Source organism: Coenobita brevimanus, chromosome 108 (assembly GCF_032717465.1).
Source record: "Coenobita brevimanus isolate Jiangsu-jjx chromosome 108, ASM3271746v2, whole genome shotgun sequence".
In the NCBI taxonomy this organism is placed as follows: domain Eukaryota; kingdom Metazoa; phylum Arthropoda; class Malacostraca; order Decapoda; family Coenobitidae; genus Coenobita; species Coenobita brevimanus.
The window spans coordinates 5763770-5782118 of NC_137061.1; the positions used below are offsets into that span (position 1 = coordinate 5763770).

Consider the following 18349-nt stretch of genomic DNA (forward strand, 5'->3'; position numbering starts at 1 on the left):
TGAGCAATAACCCCAATCATCCCTTGGATATAAACCCTTCACCAGCTCAATCCGACTGGAGCGCTGTAATTATCCACTAAACCACCAGGCCCATAATTTGGTTATATGGTTACCACCCAGCATAGTAAATGGTTTCCTGGTGTACAGGAAACCATTAGGCTTATCACTCAGTGTAGAGTCATCCAAAGGCAGAAGGAAGAGGAAAGAATGAAGGAAAGAAATACAAAAGAGGGAGTGTAAAGGCAACCGTAGGCAGAAGGACATGGAAAGAATGAAGTAAAGAAAGACGGAAGAGAAAGGAAGGAATGGAGAGGAGAGGAAAGGGCAGACACCCGAGAGCAGCACTACATCGAGTGAGTGGATGGTGAGCGCCCCCACCTACCACAATATATATAGTAATCATTCCAATATCCGACATAATAGAGCCATAGGTAGGTCCGAATAGTGGTCCTGTCCGGATATTGGGCCCCAGCTTATGGACTTGTACTTATGGACCCGAACTCAGAGAAACACCTATACAACTCCCTCTGGACATGCATAGCACCTATTTAAGACCCAAATCACACCAATAAGGCACATAAATGACTGAAATAAATGCAAAAGAAACATAAAATGAAGGTTTAGAAGTAGGTTCATACAATAATAAACATTCTGGTGACTGGCTCCTGGACTAGTACTTATGGACCCTAACCTAGCCTAACTCAGAAAAACACCTTCCTACTGCACATGCATAGCTCCTAACACCCTATTCACACCAATAAAGGACATTAAGGAGTGAAATGAGGTAAGTATAGTATGGAAAAAAGTACAGTATGAAACATTCTGCCTACTTACAGCAAGTCCATGGCCACCTCGATGAATAACCGCCTCCTCTCAGACTCTGACAGTAAGAAGGATTTCCTGAAGCACTTGCAGTACATTGTTCCTGAAGTCTTGCACTGAACTTAGTCAATCGCACTCAGAAGTCCATTCTCTTCACAGTGTGCACTCTTGTCTAACTAATGCTCCATTGTAACTTACTAACTGTTGCACTTAACTTTTCCCATTCTTCTAATAATTTTCCAAAGCCAAAACACACAAGTCTATTTATGTTAAATTTTGTTTCAATTGAGTCTTTTCTCTCACAACTGTAAATCCTTAACACAACACACTGTTTCTTTCACTGCACAACACTCAAAATTCCCGTGTGGTCTAGTGGAGAAGTTCTTGCTGTTTATTCACTGTCAGAGTCCGAGAGTATCACTGGTAGGTGACCTAGGGGTGCATCGCTGGGTCGTGGTGATGGCGTACCCATTGCAGACGACTCTGAAGACAGCCACAAACTCACGTCGAGCGGTGACTCCACCGTGGCTGATGTGCTGGGCTGTGGCTCGGAGCAAGAGGGCCTGTCTTGGGGAGGCAACGGAGTGGAGCCAGGGCTGGGCACAGCGGGGGTCACGGGCCTGAAAAAACTATCAATGGTTGATTGACGCAATGACCGACGATTCTGACAATTGATGATGCGCTGCCTGAAAGCACGCACTTCCTCCACGAGTCCCAAGGGCCCCATCTCCCTGTCGCAGTCCAGGTGTTCCAGGTAGTCTAGGACGAACTCCAGATGTTCCCGGAGCGCACTAGGCTTGGGGATGGCTGGAGTAGTGTCCTGCTGAGAGGAGTCCGCATCATCGTCGCCTTCCTCGTCGGAATCTTCAAGTTCGGTACTGACACCTGCAACTGAAGACGCGATCTCAATATCAGACAACGTCTGATACCCAGGATCGCCCTCGTCGTCATCCAACCACTCACGAACATCGTCCACATCAACATCGTCACCGTGCGTACATAGCCGTACATGGAAGTCATCCACGTCAAAGCCTAGAAAATCGTACTCCACATCTGTTCCGAGAAGCAGACGAGACCAACCATTTTCCAGTCTTCACAGGGACTTTCTTCCATGCACTAGCCCAGTTGTACAGTGAAGACTTGATGTTGTAGCGGCAAAGGTTTTCCAAAGTCCGCTTGCCTCGTGTGTCCCGTCCTTCCCTGCGCTTGTCCTTGTCCTCGAGAACAACTATCACATCGTCCAGGAACTTCCGACGGTATAGGCGCTTTGTTGCCACGATCACTCCTTGGTCCATTGGTTGGATGTGAGCAGTCGTATTAGGTGGCAGAAACATGCACCTAATCCGGCCATTTTCAGCAACAAAGTCCTTGTCACACGGGTGGGCAGGTGCATTGTCGAGGAGAAGGAGGGCCTTTACCTGGTCGCGCGGGATTTCCAGTGTCTTCATCTGGTAATGGATGACCTCCTTGATGAAGTGGCGGTGGAACCAGTCTTTGAAGATCACAGCTGTAAACTATGCCTTCAAAGAATGGTACCAGATGACAGGAAGGACATCCATCACCCCACGAAGGCACTAAGGCTGCTTTGCGCAGCTAACAATAATGGACTTAAGCCGGTGCATGCCATTAGCATTGGCACAACACAAAGCAGATATCCGTTCCTTGGAGAGCTTGCGGCCAGGTACACGCTTCTCCGTCTCCTCGGCTAGAGTGTTCGTTGGCAGCGAGCAATAGAATAGGCCAGTTTCGTCTGCGTTGTAGACTTGACCGAGAGTGAGGCCCTCCCTGTCGATCAAGCCCTTCACCTTGTGCCGAAACTCATCAACTCCATCCTCGTTAGCGTCCAATGCTTCGCCATGTGCTTTACGGTTGATAAGGCCATGCCATAACTTGAACGCAAAGAGCCAACCCTCGGATGCCTTGAAGTCTAGGGCATCGTGAAGCCTGGCGAACTTCTCAGCAGCAGCCTTCAGCTCCGTTCCACGTACCATCACACCAGCAGCACGTTGTTGTCGATACCAAATCAACGTGGAGCGGTCGATTTCTGCAAACTTGGGGGTAAACATAACCTTCCTCTCCACGTTGCGTTTGCTTCTCGACGAGAAGTCAGCCGTGTACTGCATGAGTTTGTCTCAGGATCTCTTAATATCGAACAAAGTAGACCGGGCCAGGTTAAACTCGCAGAGAATGCGGGAAGAAGGCCACCCCGCATCTACTTTCTCCAATATCTCCCGTTTCTTCTCCAGAGTCAACACCACTCTCTTCCTTTTCTCAGGAGGCGGGGCCATCATCACACACACTAAGAGGAGGCCCGAGAGCAGCAGGAGTGCCTGCAGCAGGTAAGGCACCACCACAAAAGCGATCACGTGGGCAGCCATAACTATGAGCATGCACTCGCGGCGAGAGACAGGCGGAAAGTGGGGAGGATGCAGCGGCGCTCTATCGGACGTCGGAGGAATGACGCGCCACAACAATGCTCTCCCGCGCCGTGCGCGGCAAGTTCAAATTATGAGTGGGATTTTTTTTTTTTTTTTTTTTTTGGGGGGGGGGGGGGGGGGGATTTTGGGAATATTGGATCCCGGGATGATTATGTCCGGTTAGTGGGGATGTTCGGATATTGGGCGTCCGGATATTTGAGTGATTACTATATATATATATATACACAGTATATATACAGTAGGCGTGAATGAAAGTGTCACAACCCCGCCTCCACCTGTTGCATCACGCCTGTAAACACAAAAGTATGAGGAAACAATAAAAAAGTGAATACTCTCCTGTTTTATAGTATTTTGTTGGGTAGCCTCGGCTCTTGAGAACCTTAAGTAGTCTCCTCGGCATCGAGTCCACAACTCTATGGATGAATTTTGGGTTATTATTGTTCCAAATCTTACTAATGGCATCCTGAAGTTTGGGCACAGACGATGTGTCACAGTTTATGAAACTGCATTTATGACTTGCCTCGTAAGCCTGATCAAATGGTCTTGCAGGCCTTATACAGCTCAGAGGCCAGACATTCCCCACCCCTGGCTTACAGGAAGGAGTGTTAGTGCCAACTTTAACATACGGATGTGAGACTATGGTGTGGCATGAAAATGAAAAGTCAAGAATAAGAGCAGTGGAGATGGGACTGCTGAGGAATGTATGTGAAATACAGAGAGTGGATAGGATACGGAATAATGTACTTGGTGAAAGATGCGAAGTGAGGAAGTCTGTGGACACCAAAATCGAAAAGAGTGTACTGTAATGGTTTGGTCATGTGGAGGGAATGGATGAGAATAGTGTTGTGAAAAAGGTATATCTGAGCGAATCTGAAGGAGGGAAGAGGTGAGGTAGGCCAAGAAGTAGGTGGAGGGATATGGTGGATGAGTGTGTGAGGAAGAGACGTATGGAAGATGTTGAGACTGAGGGATGGACAAGAGACAAAGCCGGCTGGATTAATTTTGTGTGGAGACATGTATAACCAGGGATTTGGCACCCCTTTTTAACGTGACAGTGTTTAGATTGGCTCTAGCAGATAGGTGTCGGTATATGTGTAGCTATAGAACGTGGTGAAATTTTTTTGGCCTATCTGATGGGGCCAGGATTTTAAAGGCCTGAATGGTGAGTGAATGGAAGCATGCCCTTTTGAAACGGGCAAACTTTGGCGGTCTGAACGTTGCTACTCCTCACCCTGACCTTGGGTGGGAAACGAGGTCCGGATGATGATGATGATGATGATGATGATGACTAAATGCTCTGAACCCTTCAACTAAAATTCTTCCTACTCCTGGCAACTTGCCTAAAACCTTTCTAATAACTTTACTTCACCATCCTTCCCTCCTATTTTCCACTCTGATGGCTCTATGGCTATTTCTACTGATGATGAAGAACTCTTCACTCAGAATTTTTCTTAAATTCCACCTCACACAATCTGAGTGCTGTTCCTTCATCACTTCTACCCTCTGACTTCTTCATGGCTGACATTAAAATTTCTTCAACTGATGTATTTTCTGCCATCACTGGTCTCAATACTAATAAGGTATATGGTCATGATGGGGTTCCTCCTGTTGTCATCAAGAATTGCGCTTCTGTGCTTACACCCTGCCTAGGTAAACTCTTTCGCCTTTGTCTATCAACGTGTACCTTTCCTTCATTCTGGAAGTTTGTTCTCATTCTGCCTGTCCCAAAGAAGGGTGACCATTCCCAACCCTCTAACTATCACCCAACTGCTTTAACATCCTGTCTCAAAAGTTTTTGAATCTATTCTTACCAAAAGAATTTTAAAGCATCTTTCCTATCACAACCTTCTTTCTGATCGTCAGTATGGGTTCCGTCAGGGACGCTCCACTGGAGATATTCTCACCTACCTTTCAGACTCCTGGTCATCCTCATTTGGGGACTTTGGAGAGAGCTTTGCCACTGCACTTGACATCTCAAAGGCTTTTGATTGGGTCTGGAATAAATCTTTAATTTCCAAACTGCCCTCTTACAGACTCTATCCTTCTACCTGTGCCTTCATCTCTAGCTTCCTTTCTGGTTGTTCTACAGCTGCTGTTGAAGACTACTGTTCTTCTCCCAGATCTAGCAACATGGTGTTCCTCAGGGCTCTGTCACACCACCCACTCTCTTCCTTTTACTCATCAATGACCTTCTAAGCTGTACATCTAACCTATCCACTCATAAGCTCATAACTCCACCCTTCACCTTTCCATTCACTTCCTGCAGCATCCATCTCAGCAGTTACTTTAACAAACAAGGGATGAGGCCTTGGCACACTTAATGTCTGACTGCGGTAAAAGTTATTAATGCATCAAAAACTCAGTTCTTACACCTATCAACCAGACATAATCTTCCACACGAGTACCCACTATCTATCTATCTATCTATTGCCAGACGCCTCAATCCCGTTTGGGGTGGCCACAAACAAATCGCCTCCAAGTCGCCCTGTCCCCCGCCATTTCACTGCCCTGCTCCCAACTCACACCCCCCTCTCTCATATACCTTTCCACCCCATCCCTCCATCTCATCCTCGGCCTCCCCCTCCCTCTTCCCCCCTCCACCTCACTCACATACACTCTCTTCGTCAGTCTTTCACCCTCCATCCTCTCCACATGGCCAAACCACCTCAGTGTGTTCCTCATAACGTTTCCTATCACATCCACATCAACATCACAACGCTCCTTTACATTCTCATTCGTCAGCCTGTCTCTCAATGTGACTCCACAGGCTCCTCTTAAATAACTCATTTCCACTGCTCTCACTCTTGACTTGTGTCCTTCCAACAACGTCCAAGCTTCACTTCCATACGTTAGAGTTGGTATCACAATACTGTCATGTAGTAACTTTTTCACTTCCATGCTCACTTCCCTGTTCCTTATCACTGCTTTCAAAGAACCAGCAACCTTTCTTCCCTGCTGTACCCTTTCAAGCACTTCACCCTCCAAACCTCCATCCTTACTCATCACACTACCCAAGTACTTAAACGTACTCACATTTTCCAATTCCTCACCATTCAACCTCGCTGTACATTCACTGACTTCACCTCTCTCAAAGACCATCACTTTACTCTTCCCTACATTCACCTTTAGATTCCGTTTCTTACACACTCTCTCAAACTCATCCACCAAGCCTTGCAGCTCCCCTTCGTCTTCACTCAACAACACAGTATCATCTGCAAACAACAGTACAGGGAGTTTCCAAACACTATCCTCTCTCACCAGGGACACTCCAACATCCACTACCCTACCTTGTACCTCTTTTATTACCCCATCCATGTACAGATTGAACAACCATGGAGACATGACACATCCCTGTTTCAACCCAACTTTCAAAGAGAAAAATTCACTTAGTTCACCATCCACACGCACTGCAGCCTTCGCACCATCGTACATACTCTTCACAGCATTCAACAACTTCCCATCTACTCCATATATTCTTAACACTTTCCACAATCCTTGTCTATCCACCCTGTCATATGCTTTCTCCAAATCCATGAAAGCCGCATACAACTTCTTTCCCTTCTCTAGAAACTTTTCCACTAAAGATCTAAGAATGAATATCTGATCTACACAACCTCTTCCCTTCCTAAAGCCTCCCTGTTCTTCTCCAACTAATTTCTCTGTTCTTTCTCTAACTCTGTCAATAAGTATCCTCCCATACACTTTTCCTATTATACTAAGAAGACAAATGCCCCTATGATTACCACACACTTCTTTTTCCCCTTTTCCTTTGTACAAGGGAATAATTATACCTGACTTCCAATCCTCCGGGACTCTACCTTCCTCCCAGGCCAATCTGCACATCTTCCACATCCATTCTACCACCATCTCTCCCCCATGCTTCAGCATTTCACCACACACTCCATCAATTCCTGGGGCTTTCCCCAATTTAACTTTCTTCATTGCTTCCACAAACTTCTATCCTACTGATTTCTTCCTGTCTTTTCACCTCCCTCCTTCTCCCAGCCATTCCCCAGCCACTTATACTCGCATTACTTCCATCCTCTACGTTCAACAATTCCTTAAAGTGTTCTCTCCATCTGCTCACTTTTTCTCCCTTCTCCACTAGTAATCTACCATTTTTATCTTTTACTCCCCGGCTAACTTCACTTCCACCCTGTCTTACTCTTTTCACCTCTTTCCAGAGTACCCACTAATGTTTAATAATATCCGGCTCAATCCTGCATCATCTTTATACATGCTTGGGGTTTCATTCTCTCGGAATTTATCTTGGAAAGATCATATTACATCTCTAGCAAAATCTACTTCCAAGAGATTAAGTGTGTTAAGCTGACTCCGTACCTCCTTTACCCCTACACAGTTGATGACTTTATACACAAGTTTTAAACACCCCTGTGTAGAGTGAGACTCTCATGTGTGGGGAGGCTCCCCACATACAGCTCTTCTCAATAAGGTGGAGTCAAAGGCTTTTCGTCTCATTAACTCTCCTCCTCTTACTGGCTCCCTTCATTCTCTGTCTCTTTGCTGCACTGTTGCATCTTTATCTCTTTTCTATCGCTACTTTGATGATCAATGCTCCTCTGAACTGTTTGCTTGCATCCCTCCACCACTATGACGGGGCACTTAGCACCCATCTAACAACAAACTCTTATCCCCTTTCTGTTCAACTCCCTCCCAGTCCTTCATGTATGCAACAGGTCAACTCGGGAACTGTCTCCCTTTGTCTGTATTTCCTACTTCCAATGCTCTCCAGTCTTTCAAATGCAGTGTGTCTAGGCATCTCAAAATGAACAGATCTTGAATTTTGGCTCTGTTGCATTGTTTATGTTTATCTTGAAGGGAATGGCTTGTAGTGACCTGGCCTTTGGCTCCTTTTTCCTTACATTAAAAAAAAAAAAAAAAAACACGCTTGCATGCATTGGCCTTGGTCACCTACTGGCAGCGCTACACACTGCTCAATACAGTGAACTTCTGATAATCCAGCATCCAATGGTTCAGAAAACCCGATCGTTTGGAATTTTCAGCCCAGGGCCATTTTTAGCTTTTTTGGGTAAAAAATCAAGAAAAATCAGGAAAGAATAGAAAAATATCGAAAAATAGCTGAAAGCGGTGCACTGAACTATCCAATTCCCCACCCACGCCAACATTCAGGAGGTCCCATATGTTCACCCAGCTGGTTGTCCGTAGTGTACTTTATTTTTTTGAGTGTGTTTTGAACATTTTCAGGTACCTGTCTGATAGTCCGGAAAATCTGATAATCCAGAAGGTCTGTGGGCTACTGTATCCTGGATTAAAGGACTTTTACTATATCTGGCGGCCTCCCTATTCAGTTCCTTATCTCTGAGGTTACACTCTATGACTGCTTTCTGGGTCTCTTTCTTTGGTCTGCCTTTCACAACCCTACCACCCTGGGTGCGCCCCTGGTTGTCATCCTCTATCCTATCTACAAACCCAAGCCATTTCAATCTACCTCTTCTCATCACAATGCTAAAGTACACTTTACAACACCAATACATTTAAGTCCCAACCTTCCTCTCAGCTCTCATTCTTCATCCTCTCAACATGATCAGTTAACAAAACTAAATTATCTAAATAACTTGCCTCGCCAGTTATTCGTCGGTATTTCCATGTAGTACTTTGGGAAGTGATTGAGGTGATTGTGAATTAGCTGCAATGTCTCACTGGCAAAATTCTCCAACAAATAGGGTCTCTTCTTGTCCAGGATCTTCATTACAAAGTCCATTACTCGTTGTGCGCTGACATGTGGCATTTCTGCAACCAAGGTAAAGTTAGCCATGTTATAAAGAAAGATTGTTACAGTATGTCTTCAAAATATGTGTGGCATGTGCATACCATGCAACACAGGCCCAAACATGGCATTTCCAGCCACTGTACACACCCCTTCCTCCCACAGGACATGGCATACTGTATATCAACTCAGGCCCAATGTGCTCCTCCTCTTCCTTTATACTGTACCAAACTCGCTGCTGCTGTTGTTGTTTAGCCTGGGTCTGTCTGGCCAAGTAGATCCATCAACCAACAGATAGATAGACAAATAGATAAAAATGTTGATATATACAGATACAAAGAAAGAAGGACTGATGACTGTACAACCACCATTTTCTACTTACTCTGGGATGATTTAATAAGAACAAGTCTGGGTAGAGCAGCTGCTGCCCTTTTGAGGATCATCCTGTTAGATAAAACTGTTCTTGACCCTTCTGGCGTGTTCCTCTCTTCATCTTCTAACCTTCTTGCCTCCTGAAAAAGTTTAAGTTTACACTACACTGCATCTATCTAATATTTATCTTGGTGTGGGTTCAGCAGGGGGAGTTCATTTGTTTGTTTGTTTCATTTTTAAAAGCTCCAACATGCTTGCAAGCATCAGCCTTGGTCACCTAATGGCAACTCACCATGCTGCTCGATCTCTGGCACCTTCCCTATTCAGTCCCTTATCCCTGAGGTCACACTCAATGACCTCGTCCCAGGTCTTTTTCGGTCTACCTCTTGTAACCCTAACCTTAACGTTAACACGTCTCACTTTCTGCACCCAATTATCATCCTCCATTCACTCTACATGTCCAAACCATCTCAATCTACCTCTCCTAGTCACAACATCAATACACACCAGTCCCATCCTACCTTTCAACTCTTCCATCGTAAACCTTGCCCCCCCCAGGCCTTGCACTCAGGAACTCACTGCACAAACACCTAATCACTATCAAGTCTGTAAGTTTGAGCATGCGAATATCCTCTTCCTTTTCTACCCAGGTCTCACTACCATACAGCATTACACTCCTAACACATGCCACATACAAAAATCCCTTAGCATGGAAGGAGAGCCCTCTCAACGTCAGGAGAGGCAACAGCTCCCCAAACTTCTTCCAACCACTCCTCATGCTAGCCACAGACTCCAGCCCAATCTCCAGCATATTGCATGTCTCCCAAACAACAAAACTCTTCCACACACACACAAGAGACTCACCAACAAGATCAATCTTTTCACACCTGACAATCTCCACATGCTCTCCACGACACACCGCAGGCATGAAGTAAGCATTATCTCACAGTCTACCACTAATACCACTACATCTCTTATGCACCCACTTACCACAAACACTGCACAAGATGGAATTATAGTAGGCTACTTCCAATGCCCTTGTGGTATATCACACAGGACCACTCTCCCGTTTCTTTGACAGTAATGTCACCAGCCCTAGATACAATCACTTTTGTTTTATCTGCATATACTCTTATGCTCCCATACCATCTCTACACTTCCTAAACCATTCCTCTGCCTCCCTTTCATTCTCTGCAATCAACACCAAATCATTGGTATACAACATCTCCCACAGAAGTCCATTTCTGAAGTCACATAAGAGAGCTTCAAGTACCATGATAAACAGCAAGGGGCTCAAGACTGACCCCTGATGCATAACAACATTTACAGAAAACTCATATTTCAAATCTCCATTCACCCTTACCTGGGTGCGAGCACTCGCATACATAGCCCTAACCAACCAAAGCAGCCACTCCTTGATCCCAAGCTTTCTCACTGCCCACTTCACCACCTCTCTAGGGATGCCAAATCAACAAAAACAAAGTTCAGATCCTTTTTCTTTCCTATATATTTTTCCTGAGGCTGTCAAACTGTGAATATGGCATCAGTGGTCCCTTTGCCTTGCATGAACCTGAACTGCACCTCATCAATACTCGCACTCTCTCTAGTCATACCTTCTACACCTCGCTCCATTATCTTCATTATTTTATCCAAAAGCTTTATGTCTCTATAATTACCACTTTCCAGGGCATCACACTTCCCCTTGTACACATTTACAATTACACTCTCCAGCCAACCACCTGGGACAACATACTCATATATAACTGTATTTACCAAGTCAGTAACTAACCCCACTCCAGTATCTCCTGAGGCTTTCAACATTTTAGCAGTCAACCCAGGCACACCTGCTGTCTTCCCCACCTGCATCCTGCCTATTGCCCTGCTCACAGTGGCAGCATCAATCAAAGGCAAAGAGCCAATCACTGGATCTGCTGGCTCCAAACCTTCCCTGTCCCAGCCAAACTCCTCGTTCAACAGCCAGTGGCAATGCTCTCTCCAAGCAACTTTAACCCTTACACCACGGAGATGTTTTTGCGCTCCTTGCGTGTCCCGCGAGGATATTCGCGCTCCGACTGACTTTTTAAAAATATTTGCCAAAAATCAGCTATTAGTCCTTGAATGCTATAATCATATATGCATATGGCACATACCTTCAGCTTTCTCCTGGGATGTTTGTTGAGCCTTCGTCGAGTACCGTAGGACTTGTGGAGACTTCTGAAGTTGGGTAATGAAGTCTCCACTTTACACTTCTCGACACCCCGTAATATGATTACCACAGCCTAATATTATCACTAGAAACACTATTCTATGATTTCCAAGTAGTTTGGAATCCATGCACCAAAAAAAAAAAAACTGTGAAAGCAATGAAAATTACGAGCGCGTACGAGCTTCCCACTTGCGCTCGTTCCATGCTGGTATTCTGTCATTTATTATTCATAAACACATTTTATATTCCTATTACTTTATTACACTTATATATATATATATATATATATATATATATATATATATATATACACTCAACCCTCGGCTATCACTCCCAATTGGTCCCGCTATGGCTGCGCTATAGCTGAAACCGTGATAGCCGAATTGAAGAACTTATGGTAATAATTCCAATTGGTGCCATGACCTCAATATTTACCCCAAAGATAATAGTCTAAAAATGAGCATGTTTTATGATGTGATCATCATTCATTCATTGCCAGACGCCATGTGTCCCAAACAGGGTGGTCAAGGGCTTTGAGTTAATTGTTTTACAGGGAGGGGCACTAATCCTCCACCAACCCCACTTGACACGTAGGGATGCCAACAGCATCTGGTGTTCCCAGGCGGTCACCCATCCAAGTACTAACCAGACCCAACGTTGCTTAACTTCGCTGATCGGACGGGAAGCGGTGTATTCAAAGTGGTATGGCCGTTGGCATGATTCTTATAAATACCCCACACAGGTGATTCATTGATGTTATGTTTCTTCTCCACACTTCACTTGGTCTCACCATTCTCTATAAGTTTCACATTTCCAGTTTATCTGCATAACTTAGGTTCTTCCTCTTCTTTATTTCCCTGCCAGGTGCCACAGCATTATGTTGGGTGATGGTAGGGGGATGGGGAGGGGGTACGTTGCCCATGGTCATATCATAAAAAAAGTTATTGTTCTCGCTATCACTGTTCACAGTCTGAGGGCGTGCACTTGAATGGTTTGGTGGGCAGGAGACTCAGTTGGGTGGCCAACAACGCTCGGCTGGTGCTGACGTCACACGACCAGTCACGGAGTGAAGCTTTTGTTGGCTGGGCGGAGCACTGGAGCCTGACCTTTTTGAAATTTTCGAACATTTGCGATGCACGATAGCAGGCATTTAGTGCATAATAAAGGTATTTGGGTAGTTTTTTATATAGGCGTGATAGCGAGATATGCTATAGCGGAACCCGTGATAGCCGAGGGTTGAGTGTATATATATATTGTCACTGGCGTAGTTACCCAAGTAGCGAATGGGTGAAACAGAAATACAGTAGGATGATAATGAAAGGAGATAGAAGCTAGCCTCAATAACAGTAAATCTTTTTCTTATCAGTTTTGCTGCCTGTAAGGGTAAAACCAAGCGGTCACTTTTGCCTTCTCAACTGATAAGACACCACCTGTTTTTCTCACAAATTACGCAGAAAGTTCCTCTTGTCCTTGAACTGTGGGTGTGATATAATGTGGGAGGAGCAAAGTAGGGATGTTTGCCAAATAGAGGCCTAAATGGCGCTTTCGTCACGTTCTTGATGGCACGCAATTGGTTCTGTCTGAAGTGTATGAGGCCCTCATTGGTGGCAGGTGGCTCTATTGTTTCTGTATGGACTAGATTATTTTTAAGATGGCCTAGTGGTTAATTAGCTGAGAAAGGCGGAGTAAGTAACCTTTATAAGCTCCAGGAAAGTGTGAAGAGACAGATTTTTATCTCATTTTGTACACACACCCCTGTACACATTTTGTCATTTGTACACATTTACTGCCACGTTACACTTTTGTCACATTGTGTTGCACTTTCCCCCAACACTACTCAATACGTGACTTTGATTACAAAACACGCTGTTTGTGTACAATTTCCCATTTTTGGTTCACTCCTCCATTTACACTATAGTGTGTGTGATTTATATCTGGATTTAACCTTCGAAGTCTCCACGTTTCCTCGAGCTTTGTGAGTACAGGTACTTAGCTTCCACTGAGTGTATTCTGGTTAGGTAAAAAATAACTTGTTTTATATTTGTATCCTGAGGCCTATATGAATCCTCCCCTTTTGTAAAACGAACCCTGGTTTCTTCTTTGGTTGTGTATGTTATAGTGTACAGTAAAGTTAAGTTAGTTTTCTTAAACTTTATCTTATCCCTTTTGGTGCTTAATTAAGGGTTAAGAGTGCACCGTAATATACACCCCATAACATTATATATATATATATATATATATATATATATATATATATATATATATATATATATATATATATATATACAGTATTTATCCATAAGTTTCCTTCAGTAATAGCAGTTTATTTTCACTCCAGGCATTAACTTTCTTGTTCAGTAAACTAGCATAGAGAGCAAAGCTTTCACTGTCATTACTCCAAGTATTTGTACTCATATTCTTATATTAGTAATTATTTACATTTCTATTTTATTTACACTATGTTATACACTGTCATTTCCAGTAACTAAGAGCTCCTTTCCCTTGAAGCCAGGATGAACTTGGGACACTGAAGCACTCGTAGTTTATCACCATTTCCTCCACTGGCTCATCACACGATTCACCAGAAAGATTGTAGTCACTGTCCATCATTATCATGGATAAATTAGCCAGTTCATGCTCCACAGCAGGGTCATTTAGTCCTTTACCCCTTCCCACACAAGGTTTAGTAGGGGCAGAGGTCACAGGGCCCTCTAGAAGCGGCGGAAATGGAGGGGCGCGAGTGCTACGTGCTTTCATCTCAAGAGACAACACTGAACTAAATGACGAGACGGATATGGGGCCGCCAAGGGTTGACAACGTCAGCGAGGTGACAGCTGCTAATTTATATGCTGTGAAATGATTGACAGGAAATTAGGTAGTTCCAGGCGAATGTAAATATCACTTAGGCTTCTCCCTTCCTTTCTTATATATATTTTTATTACGAGAATAGATTATACAGCATATTTCAAGGGGAAATTACCAGGGAAAATTAGCAAACAAGTGCACGTGGGGTGTTGCCAGGTGATAATTGGCCAATTCCAGGTGTATGGCACTATCAGTTACCTTATTATTTTTTTGGTATATATTATTTTGTATAAGAATAGGGCATAGGGATTATTTCAATGGATGAAATCAGTGGAAAATTCCGGGGAAGATTTGCTTAGCACAGCGCGGCCGGGCAGGCCAGAGGAGAGGGTAATGGAGGGGAGGTAGGGAGGGGAGTCAAGAATGGAGATAAAAAGCTAAATTGTCAACAATGGATGGGAGTACAGATGACATTAGCAGTGCTGACTACTGTTGGACACTGGCAGTACTGATGGATGATACAAGCCACCACTTGAAAGCCCGGGAGAATTCAAAATAACACAGTATCGCAAAAGTGAAGCCAAGCAGTATGATCCATTGGGCCCGAGCATCATGAAAGTGACGCCCTGCGGTTAAAGGGTTAATATCCTCGCTGTTCACCACAACCTTTCATCATTTTTCACAAACTGCTCACATATGATGTGCCTGTTTTCCCTCTTCAACAGATCCGCCACCTTAACCCCTTAACTGCGGGGCTTCACTTTCGTGACGCTTGGGAGCAAGGGATCATACCGTGGGGAGTCACTTCTGTGATTCTCTGTTATTTTGAATTTGCCCGGGCTTTCAAGTGGTGGCTTGTATCATCTATCAGTACTGCCAATATCCAACACTAGTCAGCACTCCTAATCTCATCTGTACTCCCATCCACTGTTGACAATTTAGCCATTTCTCCCCGTTCTTGACTCCCCTCCCTACCTCTCCTCCATTACCCTCTCTTCTCGCCTGCCCAGCCATGCTACGCTAAGTAAATCTTCCCTGGAATTTTCCACTGATTTCATCCATTGAAATGAGGCCTATGCCCTATTCTTATACCAAATAATATACACAAAAGAAATAAGGTGAAGTGATAGTGCCATACACCTGGAACTGGCTAATTATCACCTGACAACACCTCACATGCACTCGTTCACTAATTTTCGCTGTTTATTTCCCCTTGAAATTTGCCGTATAATCTGTTCTCGTAATAAAAATATACAGTATATAAGAAAGGAAGGGAGAAGCCTGAGTGATATTTACATTCACCTGGAACTACCTAATTTATTATGTATTGTCTAGATTTCCTGCCAATCATTTCACTGCATATATATTAGAAGCTGTCACCAAGCTGACATTGGCAGCACTGCACTCCCCCTACGCAGGCCACCACACTGTATTCAGTTTACTGTCGTCTTTCAAGGTGAAAGCACATTAGATTCGCGCCTGTCCAATTCCGCCGCTTTTTAGCCCCATGCAAAGGGCCCTGTGACCTCTACCCCCTAGTAAGCCTCGTGTGGAAAGGAGTAAAGGGCTAAGCAACTGCTGTGGAACGTGAACTGGCTAATTTGTCAATGAAAATGATAGATAGTGACTACGATCCTTCTGGTGAGTAAAACAGTGCAAGTGGAAATGTAAATAATGTGTAAACAGCAAGTGAATGCAATGAATGTAAATATAAGTGAACAGTGGAAAATAGTTTTATAAGTTACTGCAAGTGACAGTGCATAACACAGTGTAAATAAAATAGAAATGTGAATAATGTAAATAAAATAGAGAATGTAAATAGAAATGTAAATGAGTAGTAAAATAAGAATACGAGTATATATACTAGGAGTAATGAAAATGAAAGTTTCACTCTAGCATGTATGAATACTATGAGTTATGAAAGTGAAAGTGAAAGTAACAGATTCACTCTCAACGCTAGTATACAGGACGAGAAAGTGAATGCTATATATCTTACTGAAAGTGAAATTGAATGCCTACAGTGACAATAAACTACTATTACTGAAGGAAACTTATGGATAAAGACTGTAGATATATATAAGCACTATATAGTAATAGCAATATAAAGTGTGAGTGTTTTTATGAATTATAAATGACAGAACACCAGCGACAAACAATCGCAAGTGGGAAGGTCATACGTGCTCGTAATTTTCATTGCTTTCACAGTTTTTTTTTTTTTTAGTATGGATTCCAAACTATTTGAGAATCATAGAATAGTGTTTCTAGTGATAATATCAGGCTGTGGTAATCATATTACGGGTTGTCGGGAAGTGTAAAGTGGAGACATCGTTACCCAACTTCAGAGGTCTCCACATGTCCTACGGTACTCAACGAAGGCTCAACAAACATCCCAGGAGAAAGCTGAAGGTATGTGCCATATGCATATGTAATTTTAATATTCTAGGACTAATAACTGATTCTTGGCAAATATTTTTAGAGAGTCTGTCGGAGTGCGAATATGCCCGCGAGACACGCAAGTCAAGCAAAAACAACCAAGCGGTTTAGGGGTTAAATATCATATTCTTCCCTTCCACACCATTTAGGTTATCAAGTAAAAGTCTCTGAGACTTAGACTTTGCCATATAAACCTCTTTTCTAGCTCTACGCTTAACAGCCAAGTATTCCTCTTTGTTACCACCCTTTTCCATTCCTGGAAAAGCCTTTTTTTCTCTTAAATTGCAGCTTCTACACTTTCATCCCACCATTAAGTTACTTTATGTCCTTAGTAAGCCCCATATCCATCCACACACTGAATCAGTAACTCTCAGGAGGCTGTTCTTGAGAGCTCTGTACTGTTTAACGCTTTGGTCAACGGCTCCCTGTTCAGCCACCACTCTACTCATCTAGCTAGAGAAGGCATCCCTTACTGCTAGGTTTTTCCATCTATCCATCCATCACCCAATCCTATGTCGTCCCATGGGAAGCATTGGAGCCCGGGGCTAGGCAAGCTGGTCCTGAAGTTTAAGATGAGAGTGACCAGCCTCACTCATTCCTGAGTGGCAATACATGAGCAATAAACCCCAACCAGATCCATGTCAATTCAACCCCTGGTGAACTCAGCCCCTGTTGACCCGACCCTGGTCAACTCAACCCATGATCAACTCAACCCTGGTCAACTCAACCCATGGTCAACTCAACCCATAGTCAACTCAATCCATGGTCAACTCAACCCATGGTTAACTCAACCCATGGTTAACTCAACCTATGGTCAACTCAATCCATGGTTAACTCAATCCATGGTTAACTGAACCCATGGTCAACTGAACCCATGGTTAACTCAACCCCAGTCAACTCAACCCATGGTTAACTCAACCCCAGTCAACTGAACCCATGGTAAACTGAGCCCCAGTCAACCCAACCCCAGTCAACTGAACCCATGTAAATTCAACCACAGTCAACTGAACCCATGTAAATTCAACTCCAGTAAACTGAGCCCCAGTCAACCCAACCCCAGTCAACTGAACCCATGTCAATTCAACCCCAGTCAACTGAACCCATGTCAATTCAACCCATGTCAATTAAACCCCAGTCAACTCAACCCATGTCAATTCAACCCATCAACTCAACCCATGTCAATTCAACCCATCAACTCAACCCATGTAAATTCAACCCCGGTCAACTAAACTCAAGTAAATTCAACCCAGGTCAACTCAACCCATGATAAACTCAACCTCTCATACTGTGTGCCAAATATCGAACATATGTTTGATTTATAATATTTTTTGTATTATTAAACATTCAACATGCTCAAACCTTTATATTTACTTAATACGAACAATAGGATGAAAAGTAAGTGAAGTGAGCAAAGAATCCATTCTGGTGTAGCTAGTTGTGAAAACAACATTAGCGCCATTTAGTTGTCCAAATAAAGCTTGAAATTTTCTCAATTAGAAGTATTAGTTGTCCTCTGTGGATGTA

The 18349-nt window shown here is 43.7% G+C and overlaps 1 protein-coding gene and 1 non-coding gene across 2 annotated transcripts in view; both read right to left on the reverse strand.

Annotated features, from left to right (window-relative positions):
- Window positions 1-18349, reverse strand: part of LOC145416941 (serine-protein kinase ATM-like) — a 505436-nt gene that overhangs the window by 482994 nt on the left and 4093 nt on the right. Inside the window, exons 3-4 of the mRNA XM_080285796.1 lie at window positions 9392-9521; window positions 8862-9032 (exon numbers count right to left, since the gene is read on the reverse strand). Coding sequence (XP_080141922.1) covers window positions 8862-9032; window positions 9392-9521 — 301 coding nt within the window. The remainder of the gene's footprint in view (window positions 1-8861; window positions 9033-9391; window positions 9522-18349) is intronic.
- Window positions 12185-12303, reverse strand: LOC145417057 (5S ribosomal RNA). Its single transcript, XR_013900401.1, has one exon. It is a non-coding gene; the product is annotated as a 5S ribosomal RNA (ribosomal RNA).